The sequence below is a fragment of the Cetorhinus maximus genome, chromosome 23 (genome assembly GCF_964194155.1).
Source record: "Cetorhinus maximus chromosome 23, sCetMax3.hap1.1, whole genome shotgun sequence".
Lineage (NCBI taxonomy): Eukaryota > Metazoa > Chordata > Chondrichthyes > Lamniformes > Cetorhinidae > Cetorhinus > Cetorhinus maximus.
This window is the reverse complement of record NC_135901.1, coordinates 13,467,130-13,490,123: the sequence shown is the minus strand read 5'-3', so window position 1 is coordinate 13,490,123 and position 22,994 is coordinate 13,467,130. Positions and strand designations below refer to the sequence as shown.

The 22,994-nt window shown below is 43.2% G+C and overlaps 3 protein-coding genes across 3 annotated transcripts in view; 2 read left to right on the top strand and 1 right to left on the bottom strand.

The window, feature by feature from the left end:
• LOC144697817 (uncharacterized) overlaps nt 1–22,994 on the top strand; it is a 528,726-nt gene that overhangs the window by 148,960 nt on the left and 356,772 nt on the right. The window lies entirely within an intron of this gene.
• LOC144696897 (uncharacterized) overlaps nt 1–22,994 on the top strand; it is a 394,826-nt gene that overhangs the window by 54,917 nt on the left and 316,915 nt on the right. The window lies entirely within an intron of this gene.
• On the bottom strand, nt 2,851–11,810 carry LOC144697822 (uncharacterized). The gene is made up of 2 exons (XM_078569803.1): nt 11,703–11,810; nt 2,851–4,583 (listed from the first exon to the last, which is right to left on the bottom strand). Exons 1-2 carry the CDS (start codon nt 11,808–11,810, stop codon nt 3,924–3,926), a joined length of 768 nt encoding a protein of 255 aa, XP_078425929.1. The 3' UTR covers nt 2,851–3,923.

The window sequence follows — 22,994 nt, the reverse complement described above, 5'->3', positions numbered from 1 at the left end:
ACTCGCACGGCCGCTCCGAAACAGGTGGCACTGCGCATGCTCATGGTAGTTCAGCACCACCGCGCCTGCGCACTGAGTTCCTGTAGTGTTAATTGAGCACATTCACAGCCGCAGGGAATGTTGGGTATCAGCAGCGCCATTGAAATATCCAATACTCGAAAATAATTTTGTTCCGCAATTAAGATTTCTAAAAGTGATTTAAACTGCTGCTCTCTGGTGGGAGCTTTTAAAACTTTTCCCACTGGTTTCCCTCCCTCTCCTCCCCTGAAGGTGCTGACTCTAGCTGGGTTCAATGCCACAGTCACTGGTTTCTCGCTCTTCCTCTCTTTATCCTGACACTGAATGTTCGCTGTTTTGTAGATGACACAGCACAGATGGCTTTTTGGAATATCTATCCAATTAATTCCATATCCCTGCTGACACTGTCAGAACATTGTCTGTCTGCTGTAGAAATGGAAGAGGTGAATAGAAAAGGTTTTCTGGCTGGGTATCTCTCAGACTCGCTGACCCCTGTGGAAAGATCAATTGACCAGTGTACTGAGCAGATATTAAGGGTTCACTGAAATAAAAACGAAAGTGTGGAAAAACTCAACAGGTCTGACAACACCATTGGAGGGAGTAACAGAGTTAATGTTTCAAGTCCAATATGACTCTTCTTCAGAACAGAACTGGACAATCTTTTGTTCTTTATTCTGATTTTAAAACTGACTGTGCTTTGTTTATTATAACCATTACCATTCTCTTTGCCTTTCGTTCAATCACACCATTGTTATTTAATTTCTCCCAACTTCCTCGTCCTCTCTTTTGTTCTACTTGACCCTCCCCACACACTTTCAATGCCAAAAAACCCATCCTATTTCTCCCTCTCTTCAGTTCTGAAGAAAATAATTTTGCACTCGAAACATTAGCTCCGTTTCTTTTTCCACAATAATACCTTTATTTCAGATCTCCAGCATCCGCAGCATATTGCTTTTATTTAAGGGTTCAGTGGTTAGTTAAGCATAGAGTACCTGGTAGAGTTTAATTCAATAATTCTACGTGCCCCCACATACCACAGTGACATTATTAATAAAGGGTCAAGTGAAGGTAGTATCCCCAGTGTGATAGAGTAGATGAATTATGGAGTTACAAATCAAGGGTATTAAAATGCTGTAACCTCACAAATACCATTTGTCTGGGATGTTACAGTATGAAAGAAACCCACATACTTGTCAGGTGAAAGAGGCCGTGTTCAATGAATGTATTAAATCCACACCACTATCCAATTCCACTGGTGTTTATGTGGATGGGTCTTGGTTTTATGAACAAAGGCTGCATCAGACTGGAGCTGCATCCTTGCTTCCCCTTGACAATGAGGACAATATTTTTACCTCATTCTGGGATGTGGGCGTCACTGGCTAAACCAGCATTTATTTCCCATCCCTGATTGGCCTTGAGAAGGCTGTGATGAGTTGCCTTCTTGAACAACAGCAGCCTATGTAATGTGGGTACACCCACAGTGCTGTTAGGTGGGGGGGGTGGGGGGAGTTCAGCATTTTGACCCAGCGACAGTGAAGGAATGGCGATATATTTCCAAGTCAGGTTGGTGAGTAGCTTGGAGGGGAACTTCTAGGTGGTGGTGTTCCTATGTGTCTGCTGCCCTTGTCCTTCCAGATGGTAGATGTTGCAGGTTTGGAAGGAGCTGTCAAAGGAGCCTTGGTGAGTTACTGTAGTGCATCTTATAAGATGATGTCACTGCGGGTCATTTGAGGAGGGTATGAATGTTTAAGGTAGTGGACGGGGCACCAATTAAGCTCGCTGCTCTGTGATGGATGTTGTTGAGCTTCTTGCGTGTTATTAAAATGCACTCATCCAGGAAAGTGGAGAATATTCCATCACACTCCTCACTTGTGCCTTGTAGATGATGGAGACGCTTTGGGGAGTGTCATGATGTGGCAGGAAATGCTTGCCAGGTGCACCAAATCCACAAGGGAAACTTGGCGACGCTATCACAATGGTTTTGCAATTTGTATATATTTCAAAGAGCTTCATGCACTGTTCAGAAGTAATGAGTCAACTAATACCTTTAGAGACTTAAGCTAAGTTGAAACATTTATTAACAAAAGAAAAGATTTCAAGCACATACATAAGATTACAGTTACTTAATACTATAACAAATCTCAAAATTCCTAATTAACCTGACTCCCAAGTACACACCCACTTTAAGGCAACAGTCCAAATAGATTTTAAATTTAAATAGCAAGCCAGCAAGTCTACCACAGCACATACTCGACTGAATTCCAAAGGCTTTTCTCCAAATTTAGTTACTAGACACAGCAGAGTTCTGCAAAAATGGCCGGAGGCTTCTATAAGGCTGTTTCACATACTCCTCTTAGATCTTACATGGCCCCACAACAAAGCTTTTCATTCCTCTTTACATATATTTCTCGCTCTTTAATCTGTAAATTCCACTGTTCTATATGTCTTTGGAAATTTAGCTTTCCCATAATATAAAAATCTTTCATGTTGCCAATATGGTCAGTACCTTTTGGAAAAATAAACACACTGCTTGGCCTTGCTTATCTTGCTAGTTGTAAACATCCTATCATCCCTTTGAAACCAAACAACTCATTCATTTATCTAAAAATTCAAATTTCCTTCACATCTTATATGCTAAGCCCTTGTACATGTTTACTCATTAGCATTTATAATACCGTTTGTACACCTAACTTCTTTTGATAGCTTCAACCTAACAGTCTACATGACTCTAATTAAATCTCTCAAACAGAACCATGTACATTCACATCCATAAACCTACTTTACAATAAACCACAATAATATTATGAAAATTATTATAGTTTTGTGACAGGAGACACGAGGTGCGAAACACGCCACAGAATTCCCAGTGTCAACCTGTTCTTGTTGCCACACTATATATAAATATATATGGCCAGTCCAGCTCGGTTTCTGGTCAATGGTGACCCCCATGATGTTGATGTTGATCGTGGGGGTTTCAGTGATGGTAATGCCATTGAATGTCAAGGGGAGATGATCATTGCCTGGCACTAGTGTGAAGCAAAAGTAACTTGCCACCTGTCAGCCCAAGCCTGAAAATTGTCCGGGTCTTGCTGCATATGGACACGGACTGCTTCAGTATCCGAGGAGCCATGAGTGGTGCTAAACATTGTACAATCATCAGTGAACATCCTCACTTCTGACCCTATGATGAAGAGAAGGTCATTGATGAAGCAGCTGAAGATGGTTGGGCTGAGGACACTTCCCTGAGAAACTCCTGCAGCGATGACCTGGGGCTGAGATGATTGACCTCCAAAACCACAACCATCTTCCTTTGTAGAAGGGGAAAAACAGATCCCAATGAACATGATTCAGTCCTGGATGTGATTAAAAGCAAAATGAAATCACAGTAGTTACTCATGAACTCACTGGTGTGTCAGAAGGTGGGATGATTGAGTGAATCCCTTCCCAATCTCGGATCAGGCAAAAGGCCTCGCCCCAGTGTGAACTCTCTGGTGTCTCAGCAGGCTGGATGACAGCGTGAATCCCCTCCCACACTCGGAGCAGGTGAATGGTCTCTCCCCAGTGTGAACTCGCTGGTGTATAAGCAAGGTGGATGAGAGAGTGAATCTCCTCCCACAGTCAGAACAGGTAAATGGTCTCTCCCCACTGTGGACTTGCTGGTGTTTCAGCAGGTCGGATGACAGGGTGAATCCCCTCCCACACTCGGAGCACGTGAACGGTCTCTCCCCAGTGTGAACTCGCTGGTGTGTCAGTAGGTGTGATGACTGAGTGAATCCCTTCCCACACTTGGAGCAGTGGAATGGTCTCTCCCCAGTGTGAATTCGCTGGTGTGTCACTAGGTGGCATGAGTGAGCAAATCGCCTCCCACATTCAGAGCAGGTGAATGGTCTCTCCCCAGTGTGAACTCACTGGTGTGCCAGTAGGTGGGATGACTGAGTGAATCCCTTCCCACACTCGGAGCAGGTGAATGGCCTCTCCCCAGTGTGAGTGCGCTGATGTGCCAGGAGGTGGGATGACGAAGTGAATCCCTTCCCACACTCGGAGCAGGTGAATGGTTTCTCCCCAGTGTGAACTCGCTGATGTGTCAGCAAGAGAGATGACGCAGTGAATCCCTTCCCACAGTCAGAGCAGGTGAACGGCCTCTCCCCTGTATGAAGTTTCTGGTGTGTCAGCAGGCTGGATGACCAAGTGAATCCCTTACCACACTCAAGGCAGGTGAACGGCCTCTCCCCTGTATGAACTTTCTGGTGTGTCAGCAGGTTGGATGCCTGAGTGAATCCCTTACCACACTCAGGGCAAGTGAATGGTCTCTCCCCAGTGTGTACTCGCTGGTGTATCTGCAGGTAGGATGACTGAGTGAATCCCTTTCCACAGTCTCCACATTTCCATGGCTTCTCCCTGTTGTGACTATGCTTGTGTCTCGACAGGCCAGATGAACGGCTGAAACCTCGTCCACACACAGAACACGTGTACGGTTTCTCCCCACTGTGAATGGTGCTTTTCCCTTCCATGTTCAAATTCCAATGATATTCAGGTGACAATAAATTGAGCAACTCTGTCAGATTCTGATGTGAGATTTGATTTGAGTTTCCTGACTGCTAATCCTCCACTTCTAATATCCTGTGAAATTGATTTAAAACAGATAAAAAGGGAATGAGACAGACCCCACAAAAACACAGAGACAGGTTGTATAATTGAGCTGAATGAATCTAGTAATTTGTGGGGCTGGCACAAGGAAAAAGTCACCACAAAAGCTGCTGGATTGTCATCAAAACCCAACTGATTCACTAATATCCTTCAGGGAAGGGAACTTGCCACCCATTCTGGGTCTGGGTGTACACAATATTCTGGAAACTAGGTGAGGAGAGAGGGAGATGTGGGAGAGGGGGTGAAGGACAGGGATTTTATATGTTTACAGCTTGACCAGAACTTTGACAGAATCTCCCAACCCCTCAAACTCAACCATCTAGAAGGACCAAGGTGGTAGGTGCACGTGAATATCATCACCTCTAAGTTCCCTTCCAAGTCACACACCATCCTTATTTGTCTGACATCCAGTACTGGATGAGCAACAATGTCTTTCATATAAATACTGCAAAAACTTTCCTTTCTTTCTTTCATTCATTCATGCAATGTAGCCGTCTCTGGCTTGGCCAACATTTATTGCCCATCCCTAATTGCATTTGAGAAGGTGGTGGTGAGCTGCCTTCTTGAACTGCTGCAGTCCCTGTGGTGTAGGTACACCCACAGTGCTGTTCAGGAGGGAGTTCCAGGAGTTTGACCCAGCGACAGTGAAGGAACAGCGATATATTTTCAAGTCAGGATGGTGAGTGGCTTGGAGAGGAACTTCCAGGTGGTGGTGTTCCCATCTATCTGTTGCCTTCTAGATTTGAAACATGCTGTCTAAAGAGCCTTAGTGAGTTCCAGCAGTGCATTTTGTAGATGGTACACACTGCTGCTACTCTGTGTCAGTGGTGGGAGGGAGTGAATGTTTGTGGATGTGGTGCCAATCAAGCAGCTGCTTTGTCCTGGATGGCGTCAAACCTCTTGAGTGTTGTTGGAGCTGCACTCATCCAGGCAAAGGGGGAGTATTCCATCACACTCCTGACTTGTGCCTTGTAGATGTTGGACTGGCTTTGGGGAGTCAGAAGGTGAGTTACTCGCTGGAGCATTCCTAGCCTCTGACCTGCTCGTGTAGCTGCAGTATTTATATGGCTGGTCCAGTTCAGTTTCTGGTCACTGGTGACCCCCAGGATGTTGATAGAGGGGGATTCAGCAATGGTAATGCTATTGAATGTCAAGGGGAGATGGTTAGATACTCTCTCGTAGAGATGGTCATTGCCTGACACTTGTGCGGCATGAATGTTACTTGCTACTTGTCAGCCCAAGCCTGGATATCGTCCAGGTCTTAGAAACATAGAAAAGTTACAGCACAGAAGGAGGCCATTTGGCCCATCCTGTCCATGCCAGCCCAAGGACACCCAGGTGTCCTTTCTAATCCCACCTTCCTGCACCTGGCCCATAGCCCTGCAGCTTACAGCACTGAAAAGTTGCAAATCCAGGTACTTTTTAAAAGAGTTTAGAGTTTCTGGCTCTACCACCAACTTGGGCAGCGAATTCCAGACACCCACTACCCTCTGCGTAAAAAAGTTCTTCCTCATGTCCCCCCTACACCTTCTGCCACTTATCTTGAATCTATGTCCCCTGGTTCTAGAATTCTCCACCAAGGGAAACAATTTTATCCTGTCCACTCAATCTATTCCCCTCATAATTTTGTACACCTCAATCAAGTCACCTCTCAGCCTTCCTTGTTCAGAGGAAAATAACCCCAACCTATCCAATCTCTCCTCGTAGCTACACTTTTCTAACCCTGGCAACATTCTTGTAAACCTCCTCTGCACTCTCTCCAGAGCTATTACGTCCTTCCTGTAATGTGGTGACCAGAACTGCACACAATACTCCAGTTGTGGCCTCACCAGTGTTTTATACAATTCCAACATTATATCCTTACTTTTATATTCTATACCTCTGCCAATGAAGGAGAGCATTCCATATGCCTTCTTTACAACCTTGTCCACTTGAACTGCTGCCTTCAGGTACCTGTGTACTTGTACGCCAAGATCTCTCACTTCATCTACACCTCTTAGTATATTCCCGTTTATTTTGTAATCCCTGTAACTGTTTGACCTCCCTAAATGTATGACCTCATACTTCTCTATGTTAAAATCCATCTGCCACTTTACCGCCCACTCCACCAACCCATCTATATCTTTTTGGAGATTTTGGCTATCCTCTACACTATCCACTACTCGGCCAATCTTTGTGTCATCTGCAAATTTCCCAATCGTATCCCCCACATGCACATCCAAATCGTTAATATATAACACAAACAGCAAGGGTCCCAACACCGAGCCCTGTGGAACACCACTTGAGACAACTTTCCATTCGCAAGGGCATCCATCAACCATTACCCTTTGTTTCCTGTTACAAAGCCAACCTTTTATCCAGTTCGCCACATTATCCTGAATCCCATGGGCTTTTACTTTCCTGACCAATCTGCCATGTGGGACCTCGTCAAATGCCTTGCTAAAATCCATGTACACAACATCCACTGCACTACCTTCATCAACCCTTCTTGTCACTTCTTCAAAGAATTCAATCAAATTTGAGAGGCAAGACCTTCCTTTAACAAATCCATGCTGACCATCCCTGACTAGTCTTGCTGCATTTGGACATGGACTGCTTCAGTAACTGAGGAATCGTGAATGGTGCTGAACATTGTGCAATCATCAGCGAAAATCCCCACTTCTGACCTTATGATGGAAGGAAGGTCATTGATGAAGCAGCTGAAGATGGTTGGGTCTTGGACACTGCCCTGAGGAACTCCTGCAGTGATGTCCTGGAACTCAGATGATTGATCTCCAACAACTATAATCTTCTTTTGTGCTAGCTATGACTCCAACCAGTAGAGAGTTCCCCCCTGATTCCCATTGACTCCAGTTTTGCTAGGGCTCCTTGATGCCACACTCAGTCAAATGCTGCCTTGATGTCAAGGGCAGTCACTCTCACCCCACCTCTGGAGTTCAGTTCTTTTGTTCATGTTTGAACCAAAGCTTTAATGAGGTCAGGAGCTGAGTGGCCCTGGCGAAACACAGACTCAGTGTCATTGCTCTGCAAGTGCTGCTTGATAGCACTGTTGATGAACCCTTCCCTCACTTTACTGATTATCAAGATTAGACTGATGGGTCTGCAATTGGCCAGGTTGGACAAATCTAAGCAATTTTCCACATTGCCAGGTACATGCCAGTGTTGCAGCTGTATTGGAACAGCTTGGCCAGAGGCGTGGCAAGTTCTGGAGCACAAGTATTCAGTACGATTGCCGGAATATTGTCAGGGCCCATAGCCTTTACATTATCCACTGCCTTCAGCCATTTCTTGATATCATATGGAGTGAATCGAATTGGCTGAAGACTAGCATCTGTGAGGACGGGGACCTCTGGAGGAGGCAGAGCTGGATCACCCACTCAGCACTTCTGGCTAAAGATTGTTGCCCATCATTGAGGGTGGGGATATTTGTGGAGCATCCTCCTCTGGTGATGGTTAATTGTCTACCACCATTCACGACTGGATGTGGTAGGACTGAGAGCTTAGATATGATCCGTTGGTTGTGGAATGGCTTAGCTCTGTCTATCGCTTGCTGCTTATGCTATTTGGCACTCAAGTAGTCCTGTGTTGTAGCTTCATTTTTACGTTTACCTCATGTTGCCCTGGTATGCTACCTGCACTCTTGATTGAACCAGGCTTGGTGGTAGTGGTAGGGTAGGTGATATGTTGGGCCATGAGGTTACAGACTGTGGTTGAGTACAATTCCGGTGGTTCTGTCTTGAGTTGCTAGTGTTGTGCCACACAACACGATGGAGGGTATCCTCAATGTGAAGGTGGGACTTCGTCTCCACGAGGGCTATGATTCCTTGAGTATGAGCATGTCAGGCTGTTGCTTAACTCATCTGTGAGACAGCTCTCCCAATTTTGGCAGCAGATGATCGTAAGGAGGACTTTGCAAGGTCGACAGGGCTGAGTTTGCTGTTGCTGCTTCTGGCCTAGGTCAATGCCAGGTGGTCCGTCTGTTTTCATTCCTCATCCAATTTCTGGCAGTTGTTTGATAGAGTCAACCACATTGCTGTGGGTCTGGAGTCACATGTAGGCCAGTCCAGGTAAGGACAGCAGATTTCCATCCCGAAAGGGCATTAGTGAGCCAGATGGGTTTTTACAACAATCGACAATGGTTTCATGGTTATCATTAGACTTTTAGTTCCACCATCTGCCGTGGTGGGATTCAAACCTGGGTCCCTAGGGCATTACCCTGATCTCTGGATTACTTGTCCAGTGACAATACCGCTATGCCACCGCCTCCCCTATCACTGAAACCATTGTCTTCAGTCCCTTCTCCACTCGATAGCCACTGACTCCATCCCTCTCCCCAGCAACTGTCTGAGGCTGAACCAGACTGTTCACAACATCGGTGTCATGTTTCACTCCAAACTGACCTTCCGACCACATATCCGCATCATGTGAACATGCAAAGTTGGAGCATAAGTAGGCCATTCGGCTCCTCGAGCCTGCTTCGCCATTCAATATAATCTTGACTGATCTACTTGTATTTCAAATTCCACAGTCCTATCTATCCCCAATAATCCTTGATTCCCTTGCCTAACAAAAATCTATCTACAATAAAAGCAAAATGCTGCGAATGCTGGAAATCTAGAACAAAAACAAAATACCTGGAAAAACTCAGCAGGTCTGACAGCATCTGTGGAGAGGGATACAGTTGATGTTTCGAGTCCGTACGACCCTTCATCAGAACTAAGACATATAGAAATGAGATGAAATATAAGCTGGTAGAAGGGGGTGGGACAGGAGAGCTCGATCGGAGGCCAGTGATAGGTGGAGGCCAAGGAGAGACTGCCAAAGATGTCATAGACAAAAGGACAAAGGGGTGTTGACGGTGGTGATATTATCTAAAGAATGTGCTAATGGGGACATTAAGAGAAGCAAGCAGGACAAGCTAGTGGCAGATGGCCCTAGTGCGGGTGGGGTGGGGGGAAGGAATTGAAATGGGCTAAAAGGTGGAGATGAAACAATAGATTGAAATAAATCTAAAAATAGGAGGGAAAAGAAAAAAATATAGCTGTAAAATAATTATAAAGTATTGGAAAAGTGGGGATCGGAAAGGGGGTGGGGATGGAGGAGAAAGTTCATGATCTGAAGTTGTTGAACTCAATATTAAGTCCGGAAGACTGTAAAGTGCCTAGTTGGAAGATGAGGTGCTGTTCCTCCAGTTTGCGTTGAGCTTCACTGGAACATTGCAGCAGGCCAAGGACGGACATGTGGGTATGAGAGCAGGGTGGTGTGTTGAAATGGCAAGCGACAGGGAGGTCTGCGTCATGCTTGCAGACAGGCCAAAGGTCTATCTACCTCTGCCTTAGAAGTATTTAATGAAGCTGCTACCACCGACTTCTAAGGCAGAGAGTTCCAGAGTCGCACAACCCTCAGAGAAAAAAATTCTCTTCATCTTTGACGAAAAGGTCGACTCCTAATTTTCAAACAATGTCCCAAGTTCTGGATTCACTAACAAGAGGAAATATCTTTTGCACGTCCACCTTGTCAAGACCATTCAGGATCATATATACTTCAATCAAGTCACCCCTCATTCTTCTAATCTCCAGTGGAATCAAGCCCAGCCTGACCAACCTTTCCTCATAAGACAACGCACTCATTCCAGGTATCAATCTAGTAAACCTCCTTTGAACCGCCTCCAATGCATTTATATCCTTCCTTAAATAAGGAGACCAAAAACTGCGCACAGTATTTGAGATGTGGTCACACCAATGCCTTGCATAACATCCTTACTCTTATGTTCAACTCCTCTTGTAATAAAGAAAAACATTCCATTAGCCTTCTAAATTACTTGCTGTACTTGTATAATAACTTTTTGTGACTTATGCACTAGAACACCTAGATCCCTCAGCACCTCAGAATTCTGCAGTCATTCTCCATTTAAGTAATACTCTGCTTTTTTATTCTTCCTTCCAAAGTGAACTTCACATTTTCCCACATTATACTCCATTTGCCAGATCTTTGCCCGCCCACTCAACCTATCTATATGCGTCTGCAATCTTCTCATGTCATTTTCACAACATGCTTTCCTACCTATCTTTGTGTCATCAGCAAATTTAGCTCCCATGACTTCGCTGCCCTCATCTAAGTTATTGATATAAATTGTAAAATGTTCATCACATTGTGACAATCAGAAAAACAAGGATGAGGTCGAGCGTGTTCATATGGCTGCCAGACCTGCTGAGTTTTTCCAGGTAATTCTGTTTTTGAATCAGAAAAACACCCATTTCTGCACACTCTCTGTTTTCTGCCATCCAGCCAATCTTCTTTCCATGCTAATATGTTGCCCACTACACCAGGAGCTTTTATTTTCCGCAATAACCTTTGATGTGGCACCTTATCAAATGCCTTCTGGAAATCCAAGTATAGTATGTCTACAGGCTCCCCTTTATCATCACCATGACCACCCATTTCCACCTCAGTGACATCGTCCAACTCCATCCTTGTCTCAGATCTTCTGCTGTTGAAACCCTCATCTATTCCTTTGTTACCTTTAGATTTAACTATCCTAACAAAATCCTGGCTGGAACAATATAAATACACATTGTTGTTGTTGACTTAGACACATGTCACTGTTCCTTCATCATCACTGAGTGAAAATCCTGCAACTCCTTATCTCACAACATTATGGGAGCACCTTCACCACTCGGACTGCAAAAATTCAAGATTAAACATCATCATCTCCACAGGTAACTGTGCTGTACAATTCTAGGACTCAACGATTCTTTACAGGCATTCCCTGTTCATCAGCATGTCCCCTTCCTTTTTAAGCACTCCATGCTCAGTCATCATTTCCTTCATTTGCAGACATTTCCTGACAATCACCATTTTTAGAGACGCTCCCTAACATTTATCACTTTCTCTCCATTTAGAGACTCTTCCTGAACGAGCTGACATTGCGCATGCGCTGAGGCCTCGCCGAACTCACCCCAAAGTCAGACCCGAGCGGGAGAAACCAAAAACCAGGGAGTCGGGGAGAATTTTCACGCTTTCTAGTCGCGTCTTACATGGAAAATGTTGCCGGTTTTATTTTGGGATCTGGATCCACACTCGGTCATTGTAAAAACCTCCATTTTAAACCCGCTCGCTCGAGCTCTCTTCCCGTCCGTCGCCATCGCCCGCGCATGCTCAGATCACATTGCCCGGGGTGTGATTGACGGCAACTTGGGACCAATAGGAAGACGGGGCGGGACTGGAGTATCCATCAGAAGTGGCTGGCCCTCCAACCAATCGGAGTGAATGAGGGGCGGGGCTGAGCCCGGATCTCCCTCATTGGCTGAAACTCGGCATCATTTTGAAAGCTGATTTGTCTCAAACTCCAGGAGAAAACTGGGTCTTTCTGTTTGTGGCTTTAAACAGATGAAACCCTGTGGATGTGGAGCAAACATTTCAACATTTGTTAGTGAAATGGATTCATTCAAGACAGAGAGCAGGGATTATTTCTGGAAACTACACAGTGTAGCGATTGTTTCTCTTTGAACTCATCCCTTGGAGAACAGTGTGAATTAGTGGAAGAATTCACAGGCTGCTTCACCCTCCTTCCATGTCTGGAACCATTTAATTCCAGCCGATTTGTTGATCCGGCTTCAGCAGAGAGTTTAATGAGCTCCCACAACTCATAATGGGAGTGTTCAGCCAGACCCGCCGGACACACCTATCCTGATGTCAACCCAGAATGAGCTGGAGAGCCGTCTCCACTCGCTAGGACTGTCTGCAGAGGGGTTTCTGGCTCAGAGGCGGGAATGTTTCATTTTTATCAACAACCCTAAACCCCTCAAGTTCCATTGAACTGACAGGGCCTCTTCATTTCTAAATACACTTCATTGTTTAAATAAAGTCTTGATTTTATGTTTGCAGCTTAATGGTGACACTTACATCATCTAACCACCTACTTCCTTGTGAGAGTGCACAACTACAGTAAGCTGCAGAAGCCACACCCTTGTGTATCCTCTACCAAGCCTCTCCTCATTCCCTTAGAATCAAACTATTCCTAACTTTGTCCAGTATTTTCATTATCCTAAAATGAAAGGTCTCTGTTTATTATGCTTAGTTATTGTGAATCTAATAAAGCTGCTCCAATGGTCATTCTAATTCAGTTTGTATTATGTTTAATCTTGGGCTATCATGTCTGCTTCTGTTTCTGCCTCATCTTCATGTTCAGTCTGGGTTCACTGGAATGAGCTTTCTATGGTCAGAATTCAGTTAAACAACCTGTTCATCTGCATGTATTCTCTCAGTGCCCTGGTGCCTGTGTTAGTTATTCAGTCATTGTTTAATACTTCGTCAGCAGCCTCTCAATTCAAGGATGACATCTATTCAGCGTGGTGAATTTCTACCATTGGTCTTCTTTTGACTGAACAGACTGATTCTTGGCCTGCAGATCTTTTGGCTCATGGGGCAGGACATCCATGAAGTATTGGGATCTGGAGCGCAGCACTTGCTTCCATTTCTTTCCTTCTCTGCTGCTGCTCTGCCTCATCATTAACATGTTGTGACTCAAAGTGTGATGCAGCTTGATGGAAAAGTTGTCGCCATTCTGAACAATTGGGAGAAAGCTCCTCCAGGTCATTAAGGTCAATGCTGCTGCACTACAAGGTGAGCAGGCTGCAGAAAATTAGTTTGCATTTAATTAAATATTGAAGTTTCAGGGTTGATATGATGCCAATTTTTAAAATGATCAATGTGCTTGTGAGAGTAGATACAGGGAAACTATTTGCTCTGCTGGGGAATTGAGAACAAGGAGGCAGAATCAAAATAATAAAACCTGGAGTGAAATCAGGAACAACGTGTTCAGACAGAGGTGATGGAAATCAGGACCAACCTCCCCAAAAAGCTGTGGATGCTGGGGGGTCAAATGAATTTTTCAAGACATGAATCGGTCGAATTTTGTTAATTAAAGATAGCAAAGTAATTTGATCAAAGATGGGAAAAGGGAGTTGTGGTTGTCACATGGCTGTAAGACATAATATTTAACAACACAAGTGAATTATCGAACTTCTCTTCACATTTAAATGTAAATGTTTTGATAATATTTCTGCTCAATTTCAAACCGGGGCCCTTTTGCATGTTGGTGAACATGATAACCACTACAGCACAGAAACACTGCGCTGCCGAAACCCGATGGACCTGTCCACAGTGTTGACCTGTGTGGTCATGAAGCAGCACTTTGGGTCTTTGATTTGAAGAAAGAAATTCAGCTGCTATAATCAGTAATGCTGGAATCAGACTGATTTAGCAATGTCATCATAAAATTACATAGCACATTAGGAGACAATTTGGCCCATCGTGTTTATGTCAGTTTTTGCAATGAGCTTTCTGATCAGTCCCAATTTCCTTCTCTTTTTCAATTACCCTGATTTTTCTCCCTTTCAAGTCATTGTCCAATTCCCTTTTGAAAACTCGGTGTGAAGGGAAGCAATATTGAAAGAGGTGCAGGAGTTTCTGCAGTGTCCATGCGCACTGTGTGATCATTAACAAAGTCTCCCTGACTCAATGACATGAAGAGTTGGACTCGAGATTCTTCTATAGTTTTTGAACAAAAAAAAAGTATTTATGCAGCTGATTTCATACCGAACTTTCCAAAGAAGTTTAATCAGACAAAGCATGTCCTCATTTTTCTCAGTCACTATATACAATCCAATTCCCCTTTTTGTATAACCTTGAACAGATGCCATTATAGGAAAGGGGTAGTGTGGCCGAGCGGTCTAAGGCTCCAGTCTCTATGGAGACATGGGTTTGAATCCCACCGCTGCAGGAGTTTCGGACGGTTCATCTTTTCAGTCAGTTTAGCCAAATTCTTCCATGTGTGTCCAGGGCGTGTGCAGTGCTCCATTCTGGTGGAAAGATCGAGGAGAGGCAGCAGAAATTGCAGGACAGCCAGAAATAGGTGGGGCTGCATTTCTTCATTCGCTGCTGTAACCATTGTATGCTCTTAGGTACAGAACATTAAAAGGTACATGACGCGTGTGTACAGAGCTGAGCGGTTAAGGTAATTGGGTTTGAAATTCTTTAGAGTTTTCTGATACAAGTTCACATCCTGCCAGACTACATTTCTCACTGCTCCTGATTTAAGAATGATTTATCGAATTAATTATCTATTAAATGGACGAAAAGGTTTTCCAAATGCTCCTGTGTATTTTTCATTTCCCTTCATCTGCAAGCATTCACCAAAGTTGCAGGTGGAAATGGAACAAAAATGGAGCCAATTTGGTGACATCCATACTTTCTGGATGTTTGTCTTCCCTGGCACCTCTGTCACTCTTGGTGTCTATGTCTGTGTGTGTTTCTCACCTTGTGTCAATGTGGTTCAGTTCCCTGAGCGGGGAAACGCATTTTTACCATCGCAACTTTGACTCACTTTCGTTATGTATCTTCATGGAAATGGCACAGAGAATAACAGTCAGTTTAAAAGTTGCAAGAGGAGATTGATCTTTCTGTATTCTTTCAGCAGTTGGCTCTGTAGCAGAGTGATTAGCGCACTGGCCTTGTAAACCGGGGATCATGAGTTTAATCCTTGCTGGACCTCCAGTTGAATTTAGCTTCTGCTGATGTTAGCTGTGGGGAAGAAAACAGATTGGCTTTAAAGAGACTTGGGCAACAAAGATAGCAGATAAAGCATAATTTCATAATAGGTGAAGGTGTTTGATTAAAAAATTGGTAAAATTATTAGTTATGTGACGAACTGAAAAAAGCAGGGAGGTTATGCTTCAGTTGTACTGCACACTGGTGAGACCACATGTGCAGTAGTGGTCTCCTTCTTTAAGGAAAGATGCAAAGTTAGAGTAGTAAAGTTAGTAGTTCAGAGAAGGTTTACGAGACTAATATCAGGAATGGGTGGGTTGCCCAAGCAGATTCTCTCTATTCCTACATATATTACCGACATAGTTATGCATTGTAAGTGGGACAGATTAGGCTTGTATCCACTGGAGTTTCGAACAGTAAGAGGTGACTTGATCAAAACCTTTAAGATCCTGAGGGGTCTTGAAAAGGTGGGTGTGGAGAGGAAGTTTCCTCTTGTGGGATAATCTAGAACTGGGGGGTCACTGTTTAAAAATAAGGGGTCGCTCATTTAAGACAAGAATGAGGAGGATTTTTTCTCTCTCAGAGAGCCAGGAGTGTTTGTAACTTCTTTCCTCCAAAGGCATTGGAAGCAGAGTCCTTGAATATTTTAAAGGCAGAGCTAGATTTTTGGTTAACAAGGGGGTGAAAGGTTATTGGGTGTAGGAAGGAGGTTACCATCAGATCAGCCATGGTCTTATTGAATGGTGGAACAGGCTTGATGGGTCGAGTGGCCTACTTCTGTTCCTAGTTCGTATTTTTACATGTTCTTTGAGTCCAGGCTGTTTACTAACTCAGTGCTCGTATGTCACAAAGTCGAGAATGTTTGAAATTTTCACTGAGCAACATGTCAACAAACAGTGGATTCACTCAGTGCGATGGTGCGTACCAGTTCTATATGTGCAATCACAGAATAAATTTCTATTTGTTGCTTTCAACCCAATATTTCTAAAGGTTTGGATGTGAGGCACATGTTTGATCTAACTTATCTCATTTTCTTTGAAATAAATATTCGTAAAACTATTTGCCTGGGAACTTACTGGATAACAGCAGGGCTGGCAAAGTCTGGACATTTCCTCGTAGCCAAAGGACTCAAAGCAGAACTGTGTCGGTAATATAAGTAGAAGCAGGAATAGAGAGAACCTACTTGGCCCTAGATAGTGTCAAACCACCAATGTTTGGGTTAACAGCTGAATTCGCTAAACAAGATGTTACACAAACACCCTGTGACCTGATGGTTAGGATTCGGTGCTCTCATCACCCAGATCTGATTCCCGGTCTTGCTGTTGTGCAAAATATCACAACCAGAAACTAATTACTGATTCAAAAAAAATCTATCATCCCCAACACCTCATCCCCTTCCCACGGCACCTTCCCATACAATCGCAGGAGATGTAACACCTGCTCCTTTACCTCCTCCTTCCTCACTGTTCAAGGGCCCAAACACTCCTTCCAGGTGAAGCAGAGATTTATTTGCATTTCTTTCAATTCTGTGTACTGTATTCGCTGCTCCCAATGTGGTCTCCTCTACGTTGAGGAGACTAAACGCAGACTGGCTGCCTGCTTTGGGGAACACCTTCACACAGTCCACAAGCATGACCCAGACCGGCCTGTCATTTGACATTTCAATTCACCATCTCGCTTTCATGTTCACATTTCTGTCTTCTGCCCTCTACAATGTTCCAGTGAAGCCCAGTGCAAGCTGGAGTAACAGCACCTGATCATCTGATTAGGCATTTTACAGCCTTGTGGGCTCAGCATTAAGTTCAACAAATTCACACCATGAACTCTGTCCTCCATGTTGTATTTTTCCACCCACCACCATCCCCCCGCCCAAGAGTCAGTCTGTATCTTGTTCTCAGACAGAGCTGTCCCTTTGGGCGGGATTTTCCGGCCCCGCTCGCCGCCAGGATCATCAGGTCCCGCCATGACGGGGCCGCAAATTCCCGAGCTTTTAGTGCAATTAGCACATTCAGCTACTTTGCTTTCAGACAGTGCTGACATTTATTCTGCGATCAACACCTGCTTTAGTCATGAATACTATCATTATCATTCCCTTTGTCTTGTGTTCCATGACATCTTTGTCATTTATTCTTTCCTGGCCTCCAACATATGCCTGACCTTTCATTTTGCTCCACCTGCTCCCTCCCTCACCCCTGCAACAGCATTAAAACCATCACATTCCTAGTTCTAAGAAGAGTCACATGGACTCGAAACTTTAACCACGTCCCTGTCTCCACAGGTGCTGCCAAACCTTCTGAGTTTTTCCAGCATTTTCTGTTTCTTTTGTCAGATTTCCAGCATCTGCAGCATTTTGCTTCTATTACAGATTTAAAAAAGAATCATTTTCGACACAAACATTAACTCTGTTTCTGTCTCCACAGATGCGAACAGACCTGTCGATAACTTTAGTGCCCTCTGTTTTTATTAGAGCACGAATTACTGGCTTTATCATAACATAAAATACATAGCAAGTTGGCGAAATCAGTGAAATGATGGGCAGAGTTAAAATTCCACGTGGATGATATTAGATAGAACTGGAAATGTCTGAGATGGAGAGTGGGAGTTAAAAGGTGTAACATGAAAGTGGAAGAATTTGATGTCAGTCAAATACTTTTCATGGTGAAAGTCTGCCATGCATTACCTTGTAAGTTTCACAGGAGCTGCAATGATTAGGTTGGTGGGTTTTGGATGTGGAAATTTGCATTTCTACAGCTTCTGGTACTATTTCGCCACACTGTCGATTTCATATTCCAGCCAATAGCAAAGGTTATTTTAATTGTCTGAAGAAGTAATTTGTGTTCTATTTGAACATGTCATTTTGTAGGAGGTCTCTGTTGAAAGTGGTCTGGAATGAAAAAACAATGGCAGAAGTAACCTCGATAAATTCTATTTCAGGGCATTTTCCATGATGGTCTAGTGGATAGGGTTCTCCACTCTCAGCACCATAACCTAGGCTCGATTGCCAGTCAGGGAATAAAGATTTATTGCTCCTAAAAAGATATGCTTTAATTCCTGATTGAAAACAAAAAACACAACAGCTTTTTCAGAATCAGTGGAGTGAGTTGAAGTTTCGCATCAGAAATGGAAATGTCACACCTGCTTCAGGTCAAGAACAAATACAGATGCTGAGCTGGGAAGTGAAAGAAATAAAAAGGAGGGCTGCGATAGGTTGCAAAGCATTGGCTGTGGAGATGTTGGTGCAAGGCAGAATATGAGTGGGAATGGGGCAGATTTTACTGAAGCGTTGTGTGTAGTTCTGAGAATGGCACCTTAAAAAGGATCAATATTGATCATGGAAACAGCGCTGTGCCGATCCACCAGGACATCAGTTCTGGGATGTAAGTGGACATTTTACCCTCCATAAGATTGAGGTCATTCAAAACTGCTGCCCGTATCTAAATTCGCAGCAAGTCCCATTTCCCTATCATCTCTGTGCTTGCTAACATACATTGGCTCCTGGTCAAGCACTATCTTTAGTTAAAATTCTCCTCCTTGTTTTCAAATGCCTCCATAAACTTGCTCATCCCTATCTCTAATCGCCCAGAATCTCAAAACCCTCTGGGATATCTGCGCTGCACTAATTCTGGCCTCATTCCTCAACACAATTGCACCACTATTAGTGACTGTGGTTTCAGTTGCGCAAGCTCCAAGCTCTGGAATTCCCTCCAATCATCTCTCCGCCTCTCTACCTCACTCTCTACCTCATTCTTCTCCTTTTAGACACTCCTGAGAAACTTACCTCTTTGGTCAAGCTTTTGGTCATCTGATCCAATATCTTCTAATGTGGGCCAGTGTCATGCTTTGTTATATAATGCTCCTGTGGGACGTTTCGCTGTGTTAAAGGTGCTATATAAATAAAAGTTGTTGCAGCTGTATTGGTTAAGGAGAGCATTGCAGTGCTGGAGAAAGAGGATGCCCCAGAGGGTTCAAGGGCAGAATCAATTTGGCTAGAGCTAAGGAACAAAAAGGGTGCAATTACATTGCTTGGTGTAGTCTATAGACCACCAACTAGTGGGATGAATGTAGAGGAACAGATCTGCAGGAAAATTACAGATAGGTGCAAAAATCATAGAGTAATTATAATGAGGACTTTAATTACCTCAATATTGACTGGGATAGTGGTAGTGTAAACAGCGGAGAGGGGAAAGAGTTCCTAGTGTGTTTTCAGGAGAACTTTCTACAGCAGTATGTGTCCAATCCAACAAGAAAGGAGGCACTTCCAGACCTCGTTCTTGGAAATGAGGTGGGCGAAGTAGATCAGGTGTCAGTGGGGGAACATTTAGGAGACAGGGATCATTGTATCATAAGGTTCAGGATGACTGTAGAAAAGGACAATGGGCACCAAAGCAAAATACTGTGGGTGCTGGAAATCCGAAATAAAAACATGAAATGCTGGAAAACCTCAGCAGGTCTGACAGCAACTGTGGAGAGGGAAACAGAGTTAACATTTCGAGTCCATATGGTTCTTTTTCAGAGCTAAAGAGAAGTAGAAATTTGATGAAATTTATACTGTTCAAGGGGGTGGAGAACGTGAAGCTGGATAGAAGGTCAGCGATAGGTGGGGGCTAAGGAGAGATTGACAAAGATATAATGGACAATAGTCAATCCAGAGTAAGGATAATTAACTGGGGAGAGCCGACTTCAATGGGACAAGAAGGGAGCTGGACTGGATATACAGGGACCAAAGGTTGGCAGGAAAAACTGCAACAGAGCAATGGGCTACCTTCAAAGAAGAATTGGTTCGGGCAGTCAAGCTATATCCCCTCAAAAGGGAAAGGTAGGGCAAACAAATACAGAGCTCCCTGGACGAAAAATGAGATCGAAATTAAGATTAAAAAGGAAAAAGTGTGATTATCACAGGTGTCAGGTGGAAAATACAACTGAGAACCAAACAGAATACATAAGGTTCAGAGGAGGTGAAGAAGCAAATAAGAGAAGCGAAGAGGGATTATGAGACAAGACTCTCGGTCAGGGAATGAAGCTTACAGCAAAATTCAGTTAATGCTGGGAATCTGAATTAAAACAGAAAATTCTGCAAATACTCAGCAGGCCCAGCATATATGGAGAGAGAAATTGAGTTATATTATGGTCCCAGCTGATGTTACTACTGGACAAGTCATATATTAGGGTGGAACACGTCTTGATAGATCCTAACTTTTATTTTTTGTTTAGAAACGAGGAGGGCAGCGATTGAACTGAGTCACAGGAGTCAGCTGATGAACTTTGAATAAAAGAATAAAGCATTTATTAAACAAGAAAAGATTAACAATATTAAAATACTCCTTCACCCACAACTATATATTTACAGATATATACAGATTTGTAAGGATGACACAAGTAACAAAAGCTATCTTATACTGTAATGTTCACAGTTAGTACACATTCCATGTAAACCAATAGGCAACTTGTGGTCAGACACACCACACTCTGAAACCAAGTGACAGATGCCACCCCAAACAGATGCAATGGATCTTTCATCAAATCCCCCTTCCCCAGACACTTATCACACCATGAGCCAACCGGTCTCAATGAACCCAATCTTTGACATGAGGGTTTACAATCTCCACTCTCAAGAAACCTGCATGGAATCTTCTCCCAAATGACACGTTTTCTCAGATGCCATCCACAAGGGTCCACCTCCAGGGTTTCAAACTCTCCATCTGATGTCCCTATCCCCTGGATCGCCATGTGCATTCAAGCCTTCTTCCACACATTCTCTCTCTGGTTCAGCAATGCCAACAGAACACCACTGCTTCACATGCCATGGTGAAGAGTTACAGACATTCAACTGTCTACTTGGATCGTCTGTCTTCTTGCAAGCCTATTTTGCTTTAAGTCTGCTTCCTGCAGCTTTCTCCCCTTTTAGCTTGGAGTCTTCCTTCCTGCTCCTTGCTTTCACTTGCACTGAACAGGATCTTTTCCAGATTCATGTCCTTGTCCTTAGACTTAACTATCCTCTTGGGACCTTTCCTGTTCCACTCCCTGGTTTTTGGGGCTTTCTTCTTTAGTTTTTGGAACCTGCTCTTGAGTTTTCCACCTCCTGTGTCCAGCTTCTCCCGTCACCTGACTCAAACTGAACTCAAACTGCTTTCAATTTCTCCGTGTCTCTCTGTCTGAGCCCCCTGTTGCTAGACAACAGCACAGTTTTTTCTACCTTGTGTTTGTTTAACTCCCCTTCAAGAGTCGTAAAACCTAATTAAAATGCAGGCATCTTTTAAAGTGAAACTGAAACTCAAGCTCCACCCTTTCTTAACACACAAATACAGAAATAGAAATCAAACTTAAACTTAAAGATAAAACTAATAAAACACCTGCAAATACAAATACAACTTACTTAAACTATCTACAGTTCATAACACTTTATCCTTTGAAAGAAAGAAAGTTTCACAACAGTGAATGTGTTTTTACAATGGCCTTACATCCGTCAAACACAAACTTAACATCATAAACCTCTAACAATAGCTTATTACATACTATATTAATAAATCTACCATCTATTTGCACAACTACACGTGTTATGTTGTACAATTACAAAAATTTAAGCAAAACAAAGTCTATAAATGTAACAAAACTGGCAGAATTTGTCCACCATAACATTATCATAACTCAACCCCTGTGGTTCTTTTTTCTCTTATTCCCAGTCTTTAACTCAGCAAAGAATGTTTAATTTAAGGCCACAGCCAAATCGTCCTTTTCCTCAGCTGTAGGTGCAATTCCATCCTCAAGCTCATTTTCCGAACTCACATGTGATAAATTCTCATTTCGATTTAGCAAAGTCAAAATGCCAGTTTTGCACATTAACATCTCATTTCTTCTTTGATCAAAACCTCTTTTCATCATTTCATGGATGGTGTTGAGATGCCTTTTATGTTTACACAAGCGGGTTTCCTACTCCTGCTTGGTTTAATCTTTAATTTTTTAATGATCTTGTTTCTCCCAATCCCATTTTAAACAGGTCTTCTCCACTTCTCTTTCAGCAGCATCAATTGTTTTCTCCATTTGGAATTTCATTGTTTGTTCTAACTCTTCAACTCTTTTGCACAATCCATGAACCATATCATGCCAGTGCTCACTCAGCAGGCTTTGAATGGTCATTTGAAAACTGTTGAATTGCCTGAATTCCAACTTCTGTATCTTGTATATTAGCACTGACAAGCACCTGTAAATCAGTGTCTCTAGTGAATGAACTGAAAGGGTAATTTTGCATTTTCAGGCCTTTTTGTTGATGCTTCTTAGTTTCCAATTCTGTAGGCACTTCAGTTTTTTCTGCACAGCCCATTACTGAAGTTGATACACCAGTAATGTTACTTGGATCAGTTTTTTTGCTCAATTGGACCACAATTCAGCAATAAATGTTTACTCACAGAACAACTTCAGAACGGTGACACTCCATACCACACACTTTCTCCTTCATTTCCTCCAGTTTGCATTGAAGTTCGAGAACCTCATTATTCTTTTCCTGATGAAGCTCTAACCGTTCGTTAGTTTTGGCTTTAAATTCTGCATTCAACCAATTATTCTGTTTTACCAACAATTCCTTTTCTTGTTGAAGGCATTTTCCACGATACTTCATAACAACTTCTGATGCGTGAAGCTCATCAAGTTTTAACTGAAGATTGAACTTTGTTAAATTTGCTTCTACAAATAAATCATTTAGGTATTTCAAGTCCTCCGTCAAATGCCCTACTCTCCATGGCTGATTCTCAATTGTTCTCACTAATTCTCATTTTTCATTAGCC